The sequence below is a fragment of the Carassius auratus genome, unplaced genomic scaffold, assembly GCF_003368295.1.
Source record: "Carassius auratus strain Wakin unplaced genomic scaffold, ASM336829v1 scaf_tig00028051, whole genome shotgun sequence".
Taxonomy (NCBI): domain Eukaryota; kingdom Metazoa; phylum Chordata; class Actinopteri; order Cypriniformes; family Cyprinidae; genus Carassius; species Carassius auratus.
In genome coordinates, this window is record NW_020525652.1 from 159093 (window position 1) to 185992 (window position 26900).

The 26900-nt window shown below is 40.7% G+C and overlaps 1 protein-coding gene across 9 annotated transcripts in view; it reads left to right on the top strand.

Moving 5' to 3' along the window:
- The window catches only part of LOC113079434 (NLR family CARD domain-containing protein 3-like), a 67016-nt gene extending 40771 nt beyond the window's left edge, over positions 1 to 26245 (top strand). For 2 of the 9 annotated variants that reach the window (XM_026251696.1, XM_026251695.1), the window contains exons 3-7: positions 366 to 488; positions 2322 to 2444; positions 6999 to 7121; positions 23659 to 23808; positions 24361 to 26245. In XM_026251696.1, coding sequence (XP_026107481.1) covers positions 366 to 488; positions 2322 to 2444; positions 6999 to 7121; positions 23659 to 23808; positions 24361 to 26245 — 2404 coding nt within the window. Of the gene's footprint in view, positions 1 to 365; positions 489 to 682; positions 736 to 2321; positions 2445 to 6998; positions 7122 to 23658; positions 23809 to 24360 lie in introns of those variants that run through there. The other 7 variants (XM_026251703.1, XM_026251697.1, XM_026251700.1 and 4 more) reach the window with 7 other exon arrangements.
- The last annotated feature ends 655 nt before the right edge of the window (positions 26246 to 26900 follow it).

Genomic DNA, 26900 nt, shown 5'->3' on the forward strand with positions numbered 1-26900 from the left:
CTAGAAAGGAGGTGCTGTTAAATGCATAATTTGAGAAAAAGGTTGTTTGAGCTTGCATACATGTAAACCTACTGTAATAAGACTTCCAAAACAATACTAGGATCCTGTTTTTTTACTAGGAACCTTCTATTTTGAATAAAGAAAATGAGTTTGTGCCTGCTTGTTCTATTCATCAGTGTTTGAACCATTAAAGAAGAAACTGCATTTTATGAAAAACGAATGAATGCAAAAGATACACGGACCGATACGCATGACAATCACAGCTTCTGACTAATCACTGTTTAATTTAGAATAATTGTGCAGCCCTGACTAATTGTGTTGTGTTAATTACTGTGTGAAGATGTATATGAACAATTATATTTTAGAGTCATCAAGAGGAAGAGGAAGAGATCTTCATCTCCAGATCACAGCTGTGTGTCTCTGAAGAGTGACTGGTCCATGGATAAGCCTCCTAGATTCAGTGCTGAACCAGTGACCTCTGACCCCAGGTGAGACATTGTCCTGTACTGGAGACAATGGACTGACTCATACAACATTATACATCATCTGAACTATTTCAGATGATGTAAATATTGAACATATTTAAAACGCATACAATTTTTAAAAGAACATTTATTTCATAAACGGTGTTTCAATTTCTCATTTATCGTAATCATCACAGTACCATGCCTTGTGTTTACAGCTACAAACTTTGGACTATGATCAAAGTTCCACACAATTTTTCATTTAGAAATGGTAGGTGTGTGTGCGTGTGTGTGTGTGTGTGTGTGTGTGTGTGTGTGTGTGTGTGTGTGTGTGTGTGAGAGTGTAAGCACGCACACACACGTCTGTGTGTGATGTGTGTGTACAATATAGTGTATACTGTACAATCATGTCAGCCTTCACATTTGCATGTCAGAATCTCTGTGTGTACTTATGTTTCTGTGCACGTGCGTGTGTCTGTGTGGGAATGAGTGCAAGTGTTGGTCAAAACAATTAATCCAAGTTATATTTTCTCCCTATTATCACCCTGTCCCCTGACCTTTTTCTCTCCTTTCTTCTGTACTCCTCAAGTAACACTGGATAACTGTATAATTTTTCCCTATGCTTTGCCAGCCTGTCTTTCACTGATGCCCTTTTCTTTTCAACTGATGCTTGCCTGTAACAAAATATACAATATCCATCTTGATTTAATGTAATATTTCTTTAAAAAAAAAGACATAGAAATACATTGTTTCACAGTAAAAACATTAAATAATATTAAATTTATAGTAGTTGGCCTATACCGCATTCATACTGATTTTTGTGGAAGCACTTCATAAAAATGTAAAATTAGTTGTGGGGGGATTGTAATAGCTATTTTGTTTACGTAATCTGTTCAAGAAGTGTTTAAGGTGAGTATCAAGTTATATTGAAATTAGCAAGAGTTATAGTGCACGTCCCACCTTCATAATTCTGTTTCTCATTACCGAAACATTGAGTATCTCCACCGCAACAGGCCTTCAACTGTTGCGGTGAATGATAATGGTGTTGCAGAGGATGAGCGAGGATAAGCTAAACTTCCCCTCTCTTTTTATATTTAGACCATAATGGGGTATATAGTAATCAAAAAATTAAAGCGGCAACATTTTTTAAAACTTCACAAACTCATGTTTCGGTAATGAGAACTAAAATGTTTTGTAGGTACTATGACAAACAAAATGTAAACTTTTATTTGGAGAAAAAAATAAGAACTGCTTACCTGGTAGCCATCTTGAGTGTCACAATCAATTATGTCCCTTCCAACAAAACTCCTTGAAAATGTTAACTCATTGAGGACTTAAACAAGGATTGAAAATTGTTGCGGAGGATGAAAAAATTGGTCTTGGACACATTTATATTCCTTATTATTTTTACTACATTTACCAATGATCACCAAATACCACATGTTTATTTACTGTAAATGTTTATATTATAGCATGCACTGAAGCTTTCTATTTTTTATATTTTTTAATTATTAACAATTCCACCTCAAAGAACCCAAATCCAGTCATGGACACATTGTGGTAATGAGAAATATTCCCTTACTTGTGAAAAAAAAGTTGGTATTTATGATGTAATTTGAAATCATGTGCAAAATAGTAGATGAAGAGATGTTTATAACTGTATCCTTCTTATTTTGATAGCATTTACTTTTATCATCAAAATGTTTCATGACCCCTCATAAGTCTGATTTCACGAGAATCACCCCACTGTCCTGTACTGGAGAAAATAAACTGACTCCTACAACATCATTCATCATCTGAACTAATTGTGTTGTGTTAATTACTGTGTGAAGATGTAAATCAATAATTATATTTTAGAGTCATCAAGAAGAAGAGTCAGAGATCTTCATCTCCAGATCCCAGCTGTGTGTCTCTGAAGAGTGACTGGTCCATGGATAAGCCTCCTAGATTCTGTGCTGAACCAGTGACCTCTGACCCCAGGTGAGACACTGTCCTGTACTGGACACAATAGACTGACTCATACAATATCATACATCATCTGAACTAATTGTAGTGCTGATGATTAATCGAATGTGATTGTCATGTTCATCTTGTCAGTAAAGTGGTTCTGTGATTAGCAGTGAATCTCCATCAAGTGCTTTCAGACGGAGCAGCATTTACTACACAGAGCCGTAGATCACTGACAAACTACATAATATCTCATTCATAATCACAGATGATATAATCCCACGATTATGAGATCGAAGAAATCGTTTGTGATGATGAAAGCTGTTTGCGTAGCTTCTCAATAAACTACAGCTCTGTGTAGTAAATGCTGTTCCATCTGAAATCAGGTGAAAATACCACATTTAATAACATGTTTTTACTCCAAACTCACTTTATAACATCAGTCCAGTGTTTGAGATAAATCCTTCTGTGAGATGATGTGGTTTCAAAAGCATAATCTAGATCAGGGGTGTCAAACATATGGCCCGCGCGCCAAATACGGCCCACATAGGTTTTCAATCCGGCCCGCAGGAGGATTTCAACAATAATATAAAGTAATAAATTAAACTTCAGTTTGAAAATTAAATAAAGTTTGTTCCCTACAATATTTTATTTAGAATTTAAAGAGGAACAAATTACTAATTAATTTACGTTGATATTACGCCTCGGGAGTCTGGACACTTAACATGCGCATTTTAAAGCAGTCACAAGAATCACGAGCAGCATGAGGATATGATGATAGCTGCGTTGTAACTGATGCTTGTTTGGCAATTTTCTTGTGATTTTAAACATGTCCCAAAGGACACAAAAGGAACGACGTGGCAGGCTATTTAAGGAGAAATGGTAAAAGGGTATTATTATCTCAACTAGGGGTGTGCACGGATAGTCGAACATTCGAATATTTGTTCTGCTCTAATTATTCGATAAATAAAAATGATATTCGATTTTCGCAAAAAAAAAAAAAAAATGTTCACAATAAATCCTAATTTGGTCACTTTCTGTGATTCTCCATGGCATATTTGAAGATGTTTGCAAGCAAAAAATAATTAATGAATGAACAAGAGGCCGTTCACATATCGCGCCTAAAAACGAGTGGAAAACGCTAGGTGCACCGCTTTCTCCTCCTCCTTTCCAAAGCGCTCGGGCAGAAGCGCTCCTGAGGCGTCTGCCGTTGCTAAGCAACAATGACGCGCTCTCTCCATGAAGATGCAGAAATTTCAGCAAAGGTTACATGAATTTGCTGCACAAAAAAAATCGCTTGCAGTAGCTCTGCTACTAAATTTATTTCAAAATGGCAATCCATATACAGCTATGATCAGCTGTTCCTTCATCTTGGCTGAGCTTTCAACGTTGTTACGGGAAAGGATGAAGCTGAATGTTTAGTTCTTGTCACATGACCCGCGATGCGCTTGCGGCATTCTGAAAAGTTGAGATGTTTTTAACTCGATGCAATCGGTGCGGACGCGCCTGGAAAAAATTAGCGCGTCGCACCACGTGTGCAGCGCGACCACGTCGCTCCCATTATGAGCGAGCATACTGCACGCCTACATTGGAAATAACTAACTTGAGCGCACAAAAGACATGATATGTGAACGGCCCCTAAGAACTGCGGTCCTCTACAGTACTTCAAATATGCCGTGGAGAATCACAGAAATAACATTGATCCGGCATCTCTCAAGCAACGAATAAACACCGCTAACTTAGAGAATGCAGTGAAAACTCCTCTTATCGCGTCTGCCCTAGACCCTCGGCACAAACATCTCAGGTTTCTTGATGAAAACATGAGAGAAGTAAGAAAAAAAAACTTTTTTGAAAATTATCAGAACATTTTCCTTAATGCGAGTGGTGCGGATGCAACCGGCGTCACCAACGATGAAGAGGATGCAATGCCCACTCGTCGAAAAAGGCTGAGCCAGTTCTTCAGCGATGATTACAGAGAGTCCAGCCGCGACTAGAGGGAACAGTTCTTGTTGGAGCCATGTATTCCACCAGATGAGGATCCTGTTCAGTGGTGAAATGAAAACACGAAGCGCTTCACAAAACTTATTAGCTTAGCACACCGTTATTTGTGAGGCCCGTCAACGTCTGTGCCGTCAGAGCACGTTTGCTCCGTGGCCAGCCTTATTGTTAACAGACTAAGGAGCCGACTTTCCCCCGATCATGTTTACATGCCCATATATAACAAGAACATGTAAAACAATAGAAAAAAAGCAAAAAAGATTTGCTGACAGTTTAAAAGTTTGAAAGTTAAGTGTAGGCTACGTTCTACAATAGCCTAATTGCTGCAGGCTGCTTTACGTTTTTTCTTTGTTCACTTTTTTTTGTTTTTGCTTTAAATCTGTACTTTTGTTTGTTTGCACGCATTGTTAAAGGTTTTCAGCTTCAAAACACAATGTGTAATGTTCAAGCTTATTGTGTGTAAGCTTGTTCAAAATGACGGAAACAATAAATGTTGCTGAAAAATAACGTCTGTCTCATTAAAGGGGGGGTGAAATGCTCGTTTTCACTCAATATCCTGTTAATCTTGAGTACCTATAGAGTAGTACTGCATCCTTCATAACTCCAAAAAGTCTTATTTATTTATAAGAGAAAGATAGTCTGTACCGATTTTTCCCGGAAAAACACGAGCCGCTGGAGGCGTGACGTGTGGGCGGAGCTAAAGAATAACGAGCGCGAGTAGGCTTTTGCGTTGAGAGCGTTTGGAAACTGTGACATTACCGTGAGGAAAAAAACATCATCCAAAACAAACCATGGCTAACACTCAGATTAAGCCGTATATTTATGATCCAGAATTAGATCCAGAGGCTGAAATTTAACAAGAGTAGCAGCAGCAACGACTACAGCAGGACGTCTCTATGTGGTATGTATTGAAACTGTATATACTTGCTTAGCGGTTTTGGAAAATGACTAAGTTCCACTTTATGTCGTCTTTTTTTTTTAAGGTGTACATGTGGACAGTGCAGTTTGACGACAACATCGCATGTTGTTTACTTGATGTGCTTACGTGCAGATAGCTAAGTTAACAACACAGAGATATTTGAAGCAGTTTTACTCACCGCATGCGGTTCCAACACATGATCGTGACCCCCCCCCGACGGTTATGTTATGAACCGTCACATTTGACTCACGTCATAACCGTCATCACCAATTCTGAAACCGGCACACCCCTAGTAATTTCCTTATTTTTTTTTATTACCGAAACATACATGATGATTTACAATTTCTCTTATTGTTTTACTAAAAGATACCATACACATTTGTCATGTAGCAGACCTTAAATAAGTAGTGTTGTATAATATGTATATACATTTTAAAACAAAATATGATTATCTAATTATTGCTTATTATTTTTTGATAATAAGCAATTATTATCTTTTTTTATACAATTTTTTGATTGAATGTAATATTTCTTTAAAAAAAAAGACATAGAAATACATTGTTTCACAGTAAAAACATTAAATAATATTAAATTTATAGTAGTTGGCCTATACCGCATTCATACTGATTTTTGTGGAAGCACTTCATAAAAATGTAAAATTAGTGGTGGGGGGGTTGTAATAGCTATTTTGTTTACGTAATCTGTTCAAGAAGTGTTTAAGGCGAGTATCAAGTTATATTGAAATTAGCAAGAGTTATAGTGCACGTCCCACCTTCATAATTCTGTTTCTCATTACCGAAACATTGAGTATCTCCACCGCAACAGGCCTTCAACTGTTGCGGTGAATGATAATGGTGTTGCGGAGGATGAGCGAGGATAAGCTAAACTTCCCCTCTCTTTTTATATTTAGACCATAATGGGGTATATAGTAATCAAAAAATTAAAGCGGCAACATTTTTTAAAACTTCACAAACTCATGTTTCGGTAATGAGAACTAAAATGTTTTGTAGGTACTATGACAAACAAAATTTAAACTTTTATTTGGAGAAAAAAATAAGAACTGCTTACCTGGTAGCCATCTTGAGTGTCACAATCAATTATGTCCCTTCCAACAAAACTCCTTGAAAATGTTAACTCATTGAGGACTTAAACAAGGATTGAAAATTGTTGCGGAGGATGAAAAAAATTGGTCTTGGACACATTTATATTCCTTATTATTTTTACTACATTTACCAATGATCACCAAATACCACATGTTTATTTACTGTAAATGTTTATAGTATAGCATGCACTGAAGCGTTCTATTTTTTATATTTTTTAATTATTAACAATTCCACCTCAAAGAACCCAAATCCAGTCATGGACACATTGTGGTAATGAGAAATATTCCCTTACATGTGAAAAAAAAGTTGGTATTTATGATGTAATTTGAAATCATGTGCAAAATAGTAGATGAAGAGATGTTTATAACTGTATCCTTCTTATTTTGATAGCATTTACTTTTATCATCAAAATGTTTCATGACCCCTCATAAGTCTGATTTCACGAGAATCACCCCACTGTCCTGTACTGGAGAAAATAAACTGACTCCTACAACATCATTCATCATCTGAACTAATTGTGTTGTGTTAATTACTGTGTGAAGATGTAAATCAATAATTATATTTTAGAGTCATCAAGAAGAAGAGTCAGAGATCTTCATCTCCAGATCCCAGCTGTGTGTCTCTGAAAAGTGACTGGTCCATGGATAAGCCTCCTAGATTCAGTGCTGAACCAGTGACCTCTGACCCCAGGTGAGACACTGTCCTCTACTGGAGACAATGGACTGACTCATACAACATTATACATCATCTGAACTAATTGTAGCGCTGATGATTAATTGAATGTGATTGTCATGTTCATCTTGTCAGTAAAGTGGTTCTGTGATTAGTAGTGAATCTCCATCAAGTGCTTTCAGACGGAGCAGCATTTACTACACAGAGCCGTAGATCACTGACAAACTACACAATATCTCATTCATAATCACAGATGATATAATCCCACGATTATGAGATCGAAGAAATCGTTTGTGATGATGAAAGCTGTTTGCGTAGCTTCTCAATAAACTACAGCTCTGTGTAGTAAATGCTGTTCCATCTGAAATCAGGTGAAAATACCACATTTAATAACATGTTTTTACTCCAAACTCACTTTATAACATCAGTCCAGTGTTTGAGATAAATCCTTCTGTGAGATGATGTGGTTTCAAAAGCATAATCTAGATCAGGGGTGTCAAACATATGGCCCGCGCGCCAAATACGGCCCACATAGGTTTTCAATCCGGCCCGCAGGAGGATTTCAACAATAATATAAAGTAATAAATTAAACTTCAGTTTGAAAATTAAATAAAGTTTGTTCCCTACAATATTTTATTTAGAATTTAAAGAGGAACAAATTACTAATTAATTTACGTTGATATTACGCCTCGGGAGTCTGGACACTTAACATGCGCATTTTAAAGCAGTCACAAGAATCACGAGCAGCATGAGGATATGATGATAGCTGCGTTGTAACTGATGCTTGTTTGGCAATTTTCTTGTGATTTTAAACATGTCCCAAAGGACACAAAAGGAACGACGTGTCAGGTTATTTAAGGAGAAATGATAAAAGGGTATTATTATCTCAACTAGGGGTGTGCACAGATAGTCGAACATTCGAATATTTGTTCTGCTCTAATTATTCGATAAATAAAAATGATATTCGAATTTCGCAAAAAAAAAAAAGAAGTTCACAATAAATCCTAATTTGGTCACTTTCTGTGATTCTCCATGGCATATTTGAAGATGTATGCAAGCAAAAAATAATTAATGAATGAACAAGAGGCCGTTCACATATCGCGCCTAAAAATGAGTGGAAAACGCTAGGTGCACCGCTTTCTCCTCCTCCTTTCAGAAACGTTCGGGCAGAAGCGCTCCTGAGGCGTTTGCCGTTGCTAAGCAACAATGACGCACTCTCTCCATGAAGATGCAGAAATTTCAGCAAAGGATACAAAAAAAAATCGCTTGCAGTAGCTCTGCTACTAAATTTATTTCAAAATGGCAATGCATATGCAGCTATGATCAGCTGTTCCTTCATCTTGGCTGAGCTTTCAACGTTGTTACGGGAAAGGATGAAGCTGAATGTTTAGTTCTTGTCACATGACCTGCGGTGCGCTTGCGGCATTCTGAAAAGTTGAGATGTTTTTAACTCGATGCGGTCAGTGCGGACGCGCCTGGAAAAAATGAGCGCATCACACCGCATGCGCAGCGCGACCGCGTCGCTCCCATTATGAGCGAGCATACTGCACGCCTACATTGGAAATAACTAACTTGAGCACGCAAAAGACATGATATGTGAACGGCCCCTAAGAACTGCGGTCTTTTACAGTACTTCAAAAATGCCATGGAGAATCACAGAAAGAACATTGTTGCGGCATCTCACAAGCAACGAATAAACACCGCTAACTTAGAGAATGCAGTGAAAACTCCTCTTATCGCGTCTGCCCTAGACCCTCGGCACAAACATCTCAGGTTTCTCGATGAAAACATGAGAGAAGTAAGAAAAAAAAAACTTTTTTGAACATTATCAGAACATTTTCCTTGATGCGAGTGGTGCGGATGCAACCGGCGTCACCAACGATGAAGAGGATGCAATGCCCACTCGTCGGAAGAGGCTGAGCCAGTTCTTCAGCGATGATTACAGAGAGTCCAGCCGCGACTAGAGGGAACAGTTCTTGTTGGAGCCATGTGTTCCACCAGATGAGGATCCCGTTCAGTGGTGAAATGAAAACACGAAGCGCTTCACAAAACTTATTCGCTTAGCACACCGTTATTTGTGAGTCCCGCCAACGTCTGTGCCGTCAGAGCACGTTTTCTCCGCGGCCGGTCTTATTGTTAACAGACTAAGGAGCCGACTTTCCCCCGATCATGTTTACATGCCCGTATTTCTTAACAAGAACATGTAAAACAATAGAAAAAAAGCAAAAAAGATTTCCTGACAGTTTAAATGTTTCAAAGTTAAGTGTAGGCTACGTTCTACAATAGCCTAATTGCTGCAGGCAGCTTTACGTTTTTTCTTTGTTCACTTTTTTTTGTTTTTGCTTTAAATCTGTACTTTTGTTTTTTTGCACGCATTGTTAAAGGTTTTCGGCTTCAAAACACAATGTGTAATGTTCAAGCTTATTGTGTGTAAGCTTGTTCAAAATGACGGAAACAATAAATGTTGCTGAAAAATAACATCTGTCTCATTAAAGGGGGGGTGAAATGCTCATTTTCACTCAATATCCTGTTAATCTTGAGTACCTATAGAGTAGTACTGCATCCTTCATAACTCCAAAAAGTCTTTAGTTTTATTATATTTCTAAGAGAAAGATAGTCTGTACCGATTTTTCCCGGAAAAACACGAGCGGTTGGAGGCGTGACGTGTGGGCGGAGCTAAAGAATAACGAGCGCGAGTAGGCTTTTGCGTTGAGAGCGTTTGGAAACTGTGACATTACCGTGAGGAAAAAAAACATCATCCAAAACAAACCATGGCTAACAGTCAGATTCAGCTTATATTTATGATCCAGAATTGGATCCAGAGGCTGAAATTTAACAAGAGGTAGCAGCAGCAACGACTACAGCAGGACGTCTCTATGTGGTATGTATTGAATCTGTATATATTTGCTTAGCGGTTTTGGAAAATGACTAACTTCCACTTTATGTCGTCTTTTTTTTTTTTTTAAGCTGTACATGTGGAAAGTGCAGTTTGACGACAACATCGCATGTGGTTTACTTGATATGCTTACGCGCAGATAGCTAAGTTAACAACACAGAGATATTTGAAGCAGTTTTACTCACCGCCTGCGTTTCCAACACACGATCGTGACCCTTTTTCGTTGGGACTGCATCATCCTTAAGAAATAAATGATATGCAAATCCGGCGTCAAACTGGGCCTTGTTTGTAAAACAAGCATCTTCGAAATGCAGGGAACAAACAAAACACTTGCACAACTCCGTTGATGCTCTGTAAAAATAAACTCCATCCACTGGTCCCTTAATGCTGTTTTTTTTCTGTGCAGGGTTGTCTTGCCCTGGCAACCAAAAACACACTTCTTTTGTGACATTTCGGTCTCTCGCTCTGATCAGTGAATTGCTCTGCTATACTGGAGCGTGCGCTCTTCCGGCAGAAGTGCCTCAGGACCCATATAAGGAAATTCCGCTCTATCTAACGTCACACAGACCCATACTCGTAAAAAACTTTCCGAAACTTGTGACAAACTGGAAGAGGTATTTTTGGAACAGAAATACTCCTTCAAACGTACAACTTAATTTTTTAAACTTTGTCCATGTTTGGCATGGGAATCCAACTCTTTAACAGTGTAAAAAACTCAGTATGCATGAAATAGCATTTCACCCCCCCTTTAAACTTAAATTTAAATAAACGAATATTCGAATATTCGTTTTTTGTGAGCTCAAATATTCGAATGTGATATTTGCGGAAAACGCCCATCCCTAATCTCAACGCAAACAAATAACATTAAGTTTAATCACAACTCGTGATATTAAATTACACTCTGACGCACTGGACAGCTTCGTATGGAGAAAGTAAATGAGCAAGGATTGTGCAATATTTATTGTGTACTAATATCATAACTGTTGTTTTAATGATGTGTGAACTGACATTTTGTAACTTTGCAAAAAAAAAAAAAACACATTATGGCTATCAGGTTACAATATGATTCAAGATATTATGCAAAAATGGCCATAAATATTTATGTCATGATCGTTAAGTAATGTCTAACTATATCAAGAGTGTTGCTTTCCAGAATGTCAGCGCGATTGCTTTTATACTATAGCTCAAATAAAAAAATGCTATTATTAAGTGTGTTATATTAGTCACAATGCTGTCGATCTTGGTTTCGGCAAGGATAAGTTTTTATCAAGGCCAAAGTAAGACCAATTGTGTGTCTCCATGCAGCACGGAGTATTTTGTTACGGAATTAATCTTTGTGTTTGAACAAAGCATTTGAATCTATGATTCAGTGGCCCATTCATAAAGACAATCACTAACTTAATTTCTAAAGAAATCAGCCGTTTTGAATGAGTCAGTTCACTCATAAAGACAAGAGATTTGCTGCCACCTACTGGGTACATATACATACATATATAAATTTTTGTAAGTTTATATTATAGTTTGTATCGTTAATATTAATGTAATTGTAAGCAAACTAGAGTTTAACAAAAAGGTAATTCGGCCCGCACAAAGGGGACATAAGTTAACAACACAGAGATATTTGAAGCAGTTTTACTCACCGCCTGCGTTTCCAACACACGATCGTGACCCTTTTTCGTTGGGACTGCATCATCCTTAAGAAATAAATGATATGCAAATCCGGCGTCAAACTGGGCCTTGTTTGTAAAACAAGCATCTTCGAAATGCAGGGAACAAACAAAACACTTGCACAACTCCGTTGATGCTCTGTAAAAATAAACTCCATCCACTGGTCCCTTAATGCTGTTTTTTTTCTGTGCAGGGTTGTCTTGCCCTGGCAACCAAAAACACACTTCTTTTGTGACATTTCGGTCTCTCGCTCTGATCAGTGAATTGCTCTGCTATACTGGAGCGTGCGCTCTTCCGGCAGAAGTGCCTCAGGACCCATATAAGGAAATTCCGCTCTATCTAACGTCACACAGACCCATACTCGTAAAAAAACTTTCCGAAACTTGTGACAAACTGGAAGAGGTATTTTTGGAACAGAAATACTCCTTCAAACGTACAACTTAATTTTTTAAACTTTGTCCATGTTTGGCATGGGAATCCAACTCTTTAACAGTGTAAAAAACTCAGTATGCATGAAATAGCATTTCACCCCCCCTTTAAACTTAAATTTAAATAAACGAATATTCGAATATTCGTTTTTTGTGAGCTCAAATATTCGAATGTGATATTTGCGGAAAACGCCCATCCCTAATCTCAACGCAAACAAATAACATTAAGTTTAATCACAACTCGTGATATTAAATTACACTCTGACGCACTGGACAGCTTCGTATGGAGAAAGTAAATGAGCAAGGATTGTGCAATATTTATTGTGTACTAATATCATAACTGTTGTTTTAATGATGTGTGAACTGACATTTTGTAACTTTGCAAAAAAAAAAAAAAACACATTATGGCTATCAGGTTACAATATGATTCAAGATATTATGCAAAAATGGCCATAAATATTTATGTCATGATCGTTAAGTAATGTCTAACTATATCAAGAGTGTTGCTTTCCAGAATGTCAGCGCGATTGCTTTTATACTATAGCTCAAATAAAAAAATGCTATTATTAAGTGTGTTATATTAGTCACAATGCTGTCGATCTTGGTTTCGGCAAGGATAAGTTTTTATCAAGGCCAAAGTAAGACCAATTGTGTGTCTCCATGCAGCACGGAGTATTTTGTTACGGAATTAATCTTTGTGTTTGAACAAAGCATTTGAATCTATGATTCAGTGGCCCATTCATAAAGACAATCACTAACTTAATTTCTAAAGAAATCAGCCGTTTTGAATGAGTCAGTTCACTCATAAAGACAAGAGATTTGCTGCCACCTACTGGGTACATATACATACATATATAAATTTTTGTAAGTTTATATTATAGTTTGTATCGTTAATATTAATGTAATTGTAAGCAAACTAGAGTTTAACAAAAAGGTAATTCGGCCCGCACAAAGGGGACATTTTCTCCGATCCTCCCCTCAACCTTAAATGAGTTTGACACCCCTGATCTAGATCCATACACACAAAATGCTGCCCGAAAAAGGAAAATATTGACTTCTTTTCAGAGTTCTATTAATTAATTTTTTGCACTCTTAACAAACATTTGAAAAATGCACAAATTAATATTGAAAATGTTTGATTTTAACAGGTTTTGGCCAAATTTTGTGATACTTCTCCCGCACATTCAGTTGAGAACTAGAGCCGACTTTGGAACAATGCAGAGACTTAAAACAAATATTATTTTTAAAATAGACATTGCAGGATCCTGGGAAATCTATCATTAGGAAGTTATATATTGGGATATAATTTAGTCATAACCTTGTGTGCTATATGGGATTAGGCTACATTATGAAGGCTAAACATATCTTTTACATCTTGACATGTTTCTGCTCTGTTCACTGATGGTGTTTTTCACATAATGCTGTGTTTAGGCTACAGAGCTCTTGAATCTTTCTTCTCACTCGTTGCTCTTTTGGGACTTTCTCAATTGGTCATACAAGCACATCATTTGCAGGTTTGTTGTTTGTATTGGTGTAAATTATGATTCTATCAAGAGATTGGTTCATTTTCAGTTCATTCACCAAAATGATTCATTCACTGATTCGTTCAGTGACCATTCTTTCATATTACACAAAATATGCCAGCTGGTGGCGAAAAAGAGTGTCATATGTGTTATGTCTTAAGTCAACGAACGTAATTACTTGTTACAAAAACTGTTTTGGCTTTATTAAAATGTGTGCATAATCACATTCAATATATAAAGTCTAATTAACTTGTTCAGATGAACAAATCACGAGGTTTTCTTGCATAATTAGCATTTTAATCGTTTAGTCAGACAGTTCATATATTCACATTCATAAATCGGGGATTAAAAGTGGAATTCAATATGTTCTGTACGCTAAATATGAAAACAAGCGTATGTGCACAGTACCTATAACTGCGCTTTGCATTTTGTGAGACTGACATGCTAAATGGCCAACTGACCCGGTTTACTCTCATTCATTTTGTTCATGAACGAGATAAGCTATGTACCAGTTAATTTCATTCACAAACAACATGTGTTCATTCATTGAACTCGTTCGTGAACGACATGTGTACCAGTTCAGTCATTTCATTCACAAACAATAAGATTTCTAGATCTCGTTCAGACTCATATTCCCTACAATCAACAAATCACATGCTTCGTCACATGTCATACTCAAAGGATATTGGCTTGAGGTTGAGTAATACTTTGACAGGTTGAAACGGTTCACAGATACATGGTTCAACGAGCTGCACATGCGCTGCTTATAGCGCCACGCTGCTGTGGAGGAAAGAACTTCAGTGAACGAGAAGTCAGTGGATTACGTGAACGAGAACGATTCATTCACCTAAAAGATTTGTTCAAAAAGAACGATTCGTTCAAAAAGAACGATTCGTTCATGAACGACACATCTCTAGTTTTTTGCCACAACATGGTATTGATCAATGCAACTCATGAACTTTTATCATAGTTTATAGTTATATGGTAATGAGTGTTTAACATTCAACCCGTTCTTTTCCAGTATTATTTGTGATTTAAATTTAGTAAATGTGAATTCTTTTGCTGTATGATAAGGATAAGGACCCTCGCGCTCGTGCTGACACAGCAAGTATAAACCAGGCTCTATCTGAAGCGTTCGCACTAAAAGTGTCTCTCTTCACTGTGACGGATCCTCGCTCTCGTGCTGACACAGCAAGTATAAACCAGGCTCTATCTGAAGCGTTCGCACTGAAAGTGTCTCTCTTCACGTGTCTGTGACGGATCCTCGCTCTCGTGCTGACACAGCAAGTATAAACCAGGCTCTATCTGAAGCATTCACACTGAAAATGTCTCTCTTCAGGTGTCTGTGACGGATCCTTGCGCTCGTGCTGACACAGCAAGTATAAACCAGTCTCTATCTGAAGCGTTCACACTGAAAGTGTCTCTCTTCACTGTGACGGATCCTCGCTCTCGTGCTGACACAGCAAGTATAAACCAGTCTCTATCTGAAGCGTTCACACTGAAAGTGTCTCTCTTCACTGTGACGGATCCTCGCTCTCGTGCTGACACAGCAAGTATAAACCAGGCTCTATCTGAAGCGTTCGCACTGACAGTGTCTCTCTTCACGTGTCTGTGACGGATCCTCGCTCTCGTGCTGACACAGCAAGTGTAAACCAGTCTCTATCTGAAGCGTTCACACTGAAAGTGTCTCTCTTCACGTGTCTGTGACGGTGTAGCAAGGTTCGACACAGTCTTAATAGGAAGGAAGAAGGCAGGGGTCGGCTTGTTACTGGGACGCTCGTTTATTTAACAATAACAAACAAATCACGATGCCCTCTGGGCATAAAACAGCAAACTATTGCTCAAACACTGGCAATGATTTCAACAATGCTTTTAGCAGCTTCCCGGCGCACAACGAGGTCCCAGCGTGTCTCTTTCTCTCTCTCTCTGCGGTGACTCGGCTTATATCCGGTCTCTCCACGCCAATTACTGCAATCAAACACACGTGTTCGTTATTTGCACTTGACCTACTTACGCCTCGCTCTGCTCCCCCGTCTCTCTCCCGTTGCAGATTCCGATAAACCACGCCCCCCTCGCCACATACCCCCACCGCCCGACTCAGGCCGGATGGCTCCCTGGCCTGAGTCGGGCGGTGGGGGTATGTGGCGAGTATGTGGCGAACAACCAAGCCCCCCCCCCCCCCTGTAGAGGAAGTCAGCCACAGCCATCTGTACACCCGGCCTGTGGATCACCTGAAATTTAAAAGGTTGTAAAGAGAGATACCACCGGGTAATCCGCGCGTTGGTATCTTTCATGGGGTGGAGCCACTGCAGGGGAGCGTGGTCCGAACAGAGGGTGAACTCTAATATCGGAGGGTAAGAACAGCCCATCTGATTGCCAGACATTCTTTTTCTATGGTGCTGTACATCGTCTCTCTCTTAGAGAGCTTCCGACTGATGTACAGCACCGGCCGTTCTTCCCCCTCCACCTCCTGGGACAGGACTGCGCCCAACCCTCTGTTCGACGCGTCTGTCTGCAAGATAAAGGGGAGAGAAAAGTTAGGTGCATTCAGGAGCGGTCCGCCACACAGAACAGCCTTTAACTGGGTGAAAGCCTGCTGGCACTGCTCCGTCCACTGGACTGTATCTGGTGCCTCCTTTTTAGTTAAATCAGTCAGGGGGCTAGCAGTATCCGAAAAATTAGGTACAAACCTTCTATAATACCCTGCCAGCCCCAGGAACTGTCTAACCTCCTTTTTGGTCTTAGGCCTTGGACACGTTGCAACTGCTGCAGTCTTATCAATTTGGGGATGCACCTGTCCATGACCCAAGTGGAAACCCAGATATCTTACTTCCACCCGCCCAATTGCACACTTCTTCGGATTAGCCGTGAGCCCAGCCCTCCTCAGCGTCTTTAGGACCGCTCGCAAATGCTGCATATGTCGCTGCCAATCCCCACTGTAGATGATGATGTCATCTAGGTAGGCGGCGGCATATGCAGCATGCGGACGGAGGATTTTGTTCATCAGACGCTGAAAAGTGGCTGGAGTCCCGAATAGCCCGAACGGAAGAGTAACGAATTGGTGTAAACCGAACGACGTGGTGAAAGCTGTTTTTTCTTTGGTCATGGGAGACAAGGGGATCTGCCAATAACCCTTAGTTAAGTCCAGCGTTATACAAGTACTTTATCTCCCGGTGCAAATTGATGTAGTCTAGACCCCCTGTTGTACAACCGACTCTGTTTGTCTTGAGCCTGCAACAAATTCTCCATGGATAGGCGCCCCAACGTGTGGAGTTTTGTTCTCAAGTCCATGACATATTGAATTTCGTTTTTACTATTAGAAGGTCCGTCCTCCCAAGTTTCCTTAAGGATGTCGAGGACCCCGCGGGGCTGGCGCCCATAAAGAAGCTCGAAGGGGGAAAACCCCGTGGAGGCTTGCGGGACCTCCCGTACAGCGAACAAGAGGGGTTCTAGCCACCTATCCCAATTTTTGCCGTCTTCCTGAACGAACTTACGAATCATGGATTTTAACATGCGATTAAATCGTTCGACCAGCCCGTCTGTTTGTGGGTGACACAGACGCTTGTTCGAATTGATCTAATGCCCAATAATTCGTAAAGCTCGCGAATAGTACATGACATAAACGCCGTGCCCTGATCGGTGAGGATCTCCTTTGGGATCCCCACCCAGGAGATTAATTGAAACAGTGCACTCGCCACACTCTTAGCGGAAATAGAGCGGAGAGGCACTGCTTCAGGATATCGCGTTGCATAGTCCACCAGAACTAATGCAAAGCGATGTCCCCGTGCTGACCGCTCTAATGGCCCGATGAGGTCCATGCCAATTCGTTCGAAGGGGACCTGCATTAATGGAAGGGGGCACAATGGTGCTTTTGGGGTGGCCAGTGGATTCACCAACTGACATTCACGACAAGCCGCGCACACCACCTGCGCACATTCTCGTGAATGCCCGGCCAGAAGAAGCGGGCCATGAGACGGTTTAGTGTAGCCGCTTGCCCTAAATGCCCTGCCATTGGATTACAATGAGCCGCCTGGAAAAGCATTTCCCGACGGCTTCTAGGTATCAATAACTGGGTTGTATCTTGCTTTGTCTGGGCGTCTTGGATCACCCGATACAACCTATCTTTTAAAATTTAAAAATAAGGATAGGAGAGCGGTTGGTCAGGGTGGAGAAGCTGCCCGTCGATCAAACGAACCTGGTCAAAGGCATTTTTCAGCGTTTCATTGCGGGACTGTTCCAGGGGAAAATCTCGTGCTCAGGGAGGATGTTCCGCTCGAGAGCACACGGTTCCCCTGCAACAGGTCCCGGAGGTTCCGGTTCAGCCTCTCCCGCCTGCGCAACTGCTACTCCAGCCCTCCCTTGTTTCCCCCAAGAGACATCCGAATATAAATACCCCAGTAATTTATTAAACGCGGTCCAATTCTTACCCAAAATTATCGGATGCCTGAGGTGCGGATTAACGGCCACCTCTACTCTGTTTTTCTCCCCGAAATTTAATATCCACAGGCAAAATAGGATAATTCACCACTTCCCCGTGTACACACCAAACCCTAACCATGCGGCTACTATCCAATGCCCTCGGATGGATCAGGCTTTGATGGATGGAGGATTGGTTACATCCTGAATGCACCAAAGCCTGATATGTACCCCCCCTGATACTCACTGGTATTTGGTATAAGCCAGCCTGATCGAGGGCAGCCATTGGCGCGTCGGGGACCCAGATCAACGTCCCCACTTCCATCAACGGACACCTATCAATAAAATGCCCTGGGTCCCCGCAACGCCAACAGGCCGGCCCAGACTTTACCGCCACCCTAGCGGCAGGAAGTAGGTCAAGCTATTGGCGTGGAGAGAGCGGAGAGGCCGTGGCCTGGGAAACTGACCCCGTGGGCGAACTCCAACCCCTGGGAGGAGCCCTGGGCCCCGCTGCTGGTTCAGCCCCGTAACTCGTCCTCCACCTCGGGGCTAGCTTTGGCGGAAGCCCTCCACGGGACCTGGGGAGAGGGACAGATTTAGGGAGAGAGGGGGGAGAGGGGAGAGAGAGAGAGGGAGAGAGAGAAGCAGATGGTAAGGGGTCGCCGACCCCTGGACACGCCACCATTTGGTCTTCCTTCCCGGGTTTCGGCACCACTGTAGCAAGGTTCGACACAGTTTTAATAGAAAGGAAGAAGGCAGGGGTCGGCTTGTTACTGGGACGCTCGTTTATTTAACAATAACAAACAAATCACGATGCCCTCTGGGCATAAAACAGCAAACTATTGCTCAAACACCGGCAATGACTTCAACAATGCTTTAAGCAGCTTCCCGGCGCACAACGAGGTCCCAGCGTGTCTCTCTCTCTCTCTCTCTGCGATGACTCGGCTTATATCTGGTCTCTCCACGCCAATTACTGCAATCAAACACACGTGTTCGTTATTTGCACTTGACCTACTTACGCCTCGCTCTGCTCCCCCGTCTCTCTCCCGTTGCAGATTCCGCTAAACCACGCCCCCCTCGCCACAGACGTATCCTCGCTCTCGTGCTGAAACAGCAAGTATAAACCAGTCTCTATCTGAAGCATTCAATCAATCAATCAATCAATCACCTTTATTTATATAGTGCTTTAAACAAAATACATTGCGTCAAAGCACTGAACAACATTCATTTGGAAAACAGTGTCTCAATAATGCAAAATGATAGTTAAAGGCAGTTCATCATTGAATTCAGTTATGTCATCTCTGTTCAGTTGAAATAGTGTCTGTTTTTATTTGCAATCAAGTCAATGATATCGCTGTAGATGAAGTAACCCCAGCTAAGCAAGCCAGAGGCGACAGCAGCAAGGAACCGAAACTCCATCGGTGACAGAATGGAGAAAAAAACCAGGCTCAGTTGGGGGGCCAGTTCTCCTCTGACCAGACGAAACCAGTAGTTCAATTCCAGGCTGCAGCAAAGTCAGATTGTGCAGAAGAATCATCTGTTTCCTGTGGTTTTGTCCTGGTGCTCCTCTGAGACAAGGTCTTTACAGGGGATCTGTATCTGGGGCTCTAGTTGTCCTGGTCTCCGCTGTCTTTCAGGGCAGTAGAGGTCCTTTCTAGGTGCTGATCCACCATCTGGTCTGGATACGTACTGGATCCGGGTGACTGCAGTGACCCTCTGATCTGGACACAGACTGGATCTCGTGGCCACGGTGACCTCGGAACAAGAGAGAAACAGACAAATATTAGCGTAGATGCCATTCTTCTAATGATGTAGAAAGTACGGTGTTATGTGAAGTGTTTCCGGTTCTGGTTTACCTAATTAATGCAGCCTAAAAATCCTTTAACGGATTTGGATATTAAAAGCATATTAGTATGTTATGTGTATGCCAGGTTAAAGAGATGGGTCTTTAATCTAGATTTTAACTGCAAGAGTGTGTCTGCCTCCCGAAACAATGTTAGGTAGGTTATTCCAGAGTTTAGGCGCCAAATAGGAAAAGGATCTGCCGCCCGCAGTTGATTTTGATATTCTAGGTATTATCAAATTGCCTGAGTTTTGAGAACGTAGCGGACGTAGAGGAGTATAATGTAAAAGGAGCTCATTCAAATACTGAGGTGCTAAACCATTCAGGGCTTTATAAGTAATAAGCAATATTTTAAAATCTATACGATGTTTGATAGGGAGCCAGTGCAGTGTGGACAGGACCGGGCTAATATGGTCATACTTCCTGGTTCTAGTAAGAACTCTTGCTGCTGCATTTTGGACTAGCTGTAGTTTGTTTACCAAGCGTGCAGAACAACCACCCAATAAAGCATTACAATAGTCTAACCTTGAAGTCATAAATGCATGGATTAACATTTCTGCATTTGACATTGAGAGCATAGGCCGTAATTTAGATATATTTTTGAGATGGAAAAATGCAGTTTTACAAATGCTAGAAACGTGGCTTTCTAAGGAAAGATTGCGATCAAGTAGCACACCTAGGTTCCTAACTGATGACGAAGAATTGACAGAGCAACCATCAAGTCTTAGACAGTGTTCTAGGTTATTACAAGCAGAGTTTTTAGGCCCTATGATTAACACCTCTGTTTTTTCTGAATTTAGCAGTAAGAAATTACTCGTCATCCAATTTTTTATATCGACTATGCATTCCATTAGTTTTTCAAATTGGTGTGTTTCACCAGGCTGCGAGGAAATATAGAGCTGCGTATCATCAGCATAACAGTGAAAGCTAACACCATGTTTCCTGATGATATCTCCCAAGGGTAACATATAAAGCGTGAAGAGTAGCGGCCCTAGTACTGAGCCTTGAGGTACTCCATACTGCACTTGTGATCGATATGATACATCTTCATTCACTGCCACGAACTGATGGCGGTCATATAAGTACGATTTAAACCATGCTAATGCACTTCCACTGATGCCAACGAAGTGTTCAAGTCTATGCAAAAGAATGTTGTGGTCAATTGTGTCAAACGCAGCACTAGGATCCAATAAAACTAATAGAGAGATACTCCCACGATCAGATGATAAGAGCAGATCATTTGTAACTCTAAGGAGAGCAGTCTCAGTACTATGATACGGTCTAAATCCTGAATGGAAATCCTCACATATACCATTATTCTCTAAGAAGGAATATAATTGTGAGGATACCACCTTTTCTAGTATCTTGGACAGAAAAGGGAGATTCGAGATTGGTCTATAATTAACAAGTTCTCTGGGGTCAAGTTGTGGCTTTTTTATGAGAGGCTTAATAACAGCCAGTTTGAAGGTTTTGGGGACATATCCTAATGACAATGAGGAATTAATAATAGTCAGAAGAGGACCTATGACTTCTGGAAGCACCTCTTTTAAGAGCTTAGATGGTATAGGGTCTAACATACATGTTGTTGGTTTAGATGATTTAACAAGTTTATACAATTCTTCCTCTCCTATAGTAGAGAATGAGTGGAACTGTTCCTCAGGGGGTCTATAGTGCACTGTCTGATGTGATACGGTAGCTGACGGCTGAATGGTTGCAATTTTATCTCTAATAGTATCGATCTTAGAAGTAAAGTAGTTCATAAAGTCATTACTGTTGTGGTGTTGGGAAATGTCAACACTTGTTGAGGCTTTATTTTTCGTTAATTTAGCCACTGTATTGAATAAATACCTGGGGTTATGTTTGTTTTCTTCTAAAAGAGAAGAAAAGTAATCAGATCTAGCAGTTTTTAATGCTTTTCTATAGGATATGCAACTTTCCCGCCAAGCAATACGAAATACCTCTAGTTTTGTTTTCCTCCAGCTGCGCTCCATTTTTCGGGCTGCTCTCTTTAGGGTGCGAGTATGCTCATTATACCATGGTGTCAAACTGTTTTCCTTAACCTTCCTTAAGCGTAAAGGAGCAACTGTATTTAAAGTGCTAGAAAAGAGAGAGTCCATAGTTTCTGTTACATCATCAAGTTGTTCTGAGGTTTTGGATATGCTAAGGAATTCGGATACATCAGGAAGATAACTTAAAAAGCAGTCTTTTGTGGTAGAAGTGATGGTTCTTCGATACTTGTAACAAGAAGTAGAATTTACAATTTTGGCTATATGAAGTTTACACAGAACTAAATAATGATCTGAGATATCATCACTTGGCTGAATAATTTCAACACTATCAACATCAATTCCATGTGACAGTATTAAATCTAGAGTATGATTTCGACAATGAGTAGGTCCTGAAACATGTTGTCTAACACCAATAAAGTTCAGAATGTTCACACTGAAAGTGTCTCTCTTCACGTGTCTGTGACGGATCCTCGCTCTCGTGCTGACACAGCAAGTATAAACCAGTCTCTATCTGAAGCGTTCGCACTGAAAGTGTCTCTATTCATGTGTCTGTGGCGGACCCTCGCTCTCGTGCTGACATAGCAAGTATAAACCAGTCTCTATCTGAAGCGTTCACACTGAAAGTGTCTCTCTTCACGTGTCTGTGACGGATCCTTGCTCTCGTGCTGACACAGCAAGTATAAACCAGTCTCTATCTGAAGCGTTCGCACTGAAAGTGTCTCTATTCATGTGTCTGTGGCGGACCCTCGCTCTCGTGCTGACATAGCAAGTATAAACCAGGCTCTATCTGAAGCGTTCACACTGAAAGTGTCTCTCTTCACTGTGACGGATCCTCGCTCTCGTGCTGACACAGCAAGTATAAACCAGGCTTTATCTGAAGCGTTCGCACTGAAAGTGTCTCTCTTCACGTGTCTGTGACGGATCCTCGCTCTCGTGCTGACACAGCAAGTATAAACCAGTCTTTATCTGAAGCGTTCGCACTGAAAGTGTCTCTCTTCACGTGTCTGTGACGGATCCTCGCTCTCGTGCTGACACAGCAAGTATAAACCAGTCTCTATCTGAAGCGTTCACACTGAAAGTGTCTCTCTTCACGTGATCAGTGAAATCTGACTCCTGCTACAGTGTGAAGCAGATGCTTTGAACAGGACAGACCATGCACTCGCACAAATAAGACCACGTCACATCTGAACTTACACATTCTCAAACATTTCTCAACAATATAAAAGTCTATATGTGGATGTTTGAGCGTGCAGCTGTCACTGGTCCAACAGCACAATGAAAAACTATATTTAATCAAATTCAGAATGAATTGGCCAAGAAAGAGTGCTCTGCTCTCTCTATAATAATTATAAAGATGCCATTCATTTCAGTTTATCACAATCTCACAGAAATCCTTATAATAAATGAGAGTCGACTGTAGGAGGAGTTTAGAGACTGAATCTGAGAACTGCTTCGAACAAATCGTTTGAGAATCGTTGGGAAAGGAGGTGATGTTAAATTCATATTTTGAGATGAGGTTACTGTAAAAAGATTCCCAAAACAATACTAGGATCCTTTATTTTTACTAGGAACCTTCTATTTTAAATACAGAAAATGAATTTGTGTCTGCTTATTCTGTTCATCAGTGTTTGAACCATTATGAAGAAACCGCATTTTATGAAAAATGAATGAACGCAGAAGATACACGGACCAATACATGACAATCACAGCTTCTGACTAATTGTGTTGTGTTAATTACTGTGTGAAGATGTGTATGAATAATTATATTTTAGAGTCAGCAGGAGGAAGAGTCAGAGATCTTCATCTCCAGATCCCAGCTGTGTGTCTCTGAAGAGTGACTTGTCCATGAGAGACCCTCCTACATTCAGTGCTGGACCAGTGACCTCTGACCCCAGTGCTGAACCAGTGACCTCTGACCCCAGGTGAGACTCCATCAGCTTGGTATGGTGCTGTGAGACATTATTAAAGCTCTTACTCTTCTGCTGTCTGCTTTTCTCATTATTTTCTGTATTATTGTCACACATAAGGAGCGTGGAGCACTCAGAGTAAACTAGAATCACTTTATTTGTCAGAGATCAATGCTAAGGATTGTTTCTTCTCGCCCGGTCGGGCAACTTGTTCAGATTATTACTGGTCCTGACACACAAACATAAAATAGTTGCTCTTATTATAGTTTACACCAATAGCTGCATGTCTCTGATTTCAGCCGTTTTCAGCAGCGCTTCAGCAACAAAAGAATCAGTCGTTAAATCATCATCATCATCATGTGGTCATCAGATAGTTAATTAATAATATAACACATAAAAAACTACTAGCGTAGCAACTATAAAGTTGATGAAATGTAGCCTATATTCTAGAAAATGTGTTGTACTTTAATGTAAATATGCTGTATATAACAGGAGTATATTAAACTGACACTTCTCTCTTAAATGTGTTTTATTCACAAAGATGTTTTTATGTTTGTTACCAATCAGAGACGATCAGATACGAGCCCAGGATCCTCCTCAAGCAGTGAATGATGAACTACAGAGAGTCAAAGAGCAGCACAAAACCAGCATGAAGAACAAGTATGAGAGATTATTTGAGGGACTGAAACTCCAGGAGAATGAAAGCCTCCTGAACAGCATCTACACACAGCTCTACATCATAGAGGGAGAGAGAGAAGGAGTGAATGAAGAACATGAGGTTTTACAGATGGAGAAAACAGCCAGAACACAACACTCACAAGACACTCCAATCTACTGCAATGACATCTTTAAAGCCTCCGCTGAAGCAGGATGTGAGGAGAAAGAGCAGATCAAGACTGTTCTTACTAAAGGCATCGCTGGAATCGGAAAAACCGTCTCTGTGCAGAAGTTCATTCTGGACTGGGCCGAGGGAAAAGCCAATCAGGATGTAGATTTCATGTTTGTGCTTCCATTTCGAGAGCTGAACTTGATCAGAGATCATCCGTACAGTCTTCACAGACTTCTGCTGGACTTTCATCCTGAACTTCAAGATCTGGACTCACAGATTTATGAGGAGTGTAAAGTTGTGTTCATCTTTGATGGTCTGGATGAAAGCAGAATCACACTGATGTTTTCAGACGCTCAGAAAGTTTGTGATGTGACTGAGACTTCATCAGTGGCTGTGTTGATGTCAAAGCTGATGAAAGGAGAGCTGCTTCCCTCTGCTCTCATCTGGATCACCTCCAGACCAGCAGCAGCCAATCAGATCCCCTCCAAATACATCCACCGTCTGACAGAAATTCAGGGATTCACTGAGCCTCAGAAGGAGGAATATTTCAGGAAGAGAATCAGTGATGAGCATCAAGCCAGCAGAATAATCTCACACATCAGAAGAGCAAGAAGCCTCCACATCATGTGCCACATCCCCGTCTTCTGCTGGATCTCATCCACTGTGCTTCAGAAGCTCCTGGAAGAAGATCTGAGTGCAGAAATCCCTCAAACTCTGACTGAAATGTACATCCACTTCCTGCTGATTCAGATCAACATGAGGAAGCAGAAGTATGAAGAGAGAGATCCAGAGAAACTCCTGCCGTCCAACAGAGAAGTGATTGTGAAACTTGCTGAAGTGGCTTTCAAACAGCTGATGAAGGGCAATGTGATGTTCTATGAGGAGGACCTGATTGAGAGCAGCATAGACGGCACTGACGCCTCGGTGTATTCTGGGATTTGCACTGAGATCTTTAAGCAGGAATCTGTGATTCATCAGAGGAAAGTCTACAGCTTCATTCATCTGAGCGTTCAGGAGTTTCTCGCTGCTTTCTATCTGCTTTACTGCTGTTTAACAAAGAACAAGAAAACACTGCATGAATTCAGATCTAACAGATATTACTCTGATGAAGTCTCTCTGTATGATCTACTAACATCAGCAGTATATAAAGCTCTCAAGAGTGAGAATGGAGGTCTGGATCTGTTCCTCCGGTTCCTGCTGGGCGTCTCACTGGAGTCCAATCAGAGACTCTTACAGGATCTACTGACACACACAGAGAACAGCTCAGAGACCATCAGCAGAACCACACAGTATATTAAAGAGAGGATCAAAGGAGATGATGATGATGATGATCTACTGATGGTCAAGAGAGGTTATCGTCTCTCAGCTGATGAGTCGATCAATCTGTTCCTCTGTCTGCTGGAAGTGAAAGATCAGACTCTGTTCAGAGAGATTCAGGAGTTTGTGAAATCAGACAAACACTCAGAGAAGAAACTCTCTCCTGGTCACTGCTCAACAATCTCCTACATGATTCAGATGTCAGAGGAGACACTGGATGAACTGAACCCCATGAAATACAACACATCAGCTGAGGGGAGAAGAAGACTGATACCAGCTGTGATCAAGTGCAGAAAAGCTCTGTGAGTGTTTCATCATCAACTAAAGGATCATATTTAATAATGAACCTGACTCCTTTAAAATAAATGTTCCTGAAAGAGATTTTCTCCTGAATAACAGGCCAGAATCTTAAAGGAGTCCCAACATGTGTTTTTAATCCAGTAGATATTAGAGTAAAAGGTAAAAACAACCCCGTCACATGAGAAACTGGTTCATTAAATCAGCAGCAGCTGCAGCAAAGAGACGCTCCACACATTGATCAGTAAAGCTGACATTCACACATTTCACTCTCAATCAAGACACAATCATGATATCAACTACTGCTAATATTAATAACTATAATAACATTTAATCTGCAGTAATTATTGATCATAAATGCTGAATGTTGCAGCTGTTTGACTGCTGTTACAGTGAACTATTACAGTGAAGACAGAGCTTGACGTCTGCTTACTCTTTACTGTACAGCACTAGACACTATTTTACATTATTATACATTTAAAGAGATCTGCATTATGACATAAAATAAATCACACCATAGAAAAGGTGGATGAGTGTGAATGGGAATATTATGAGTGATATAGGTCTAGTTTTCTAACACATATTTACTCTGTCAGCATTGTGACCACATTAATGTCACAAATAAAAGATTAAAATTTACATTTCAGCAGCTCACACACGGACA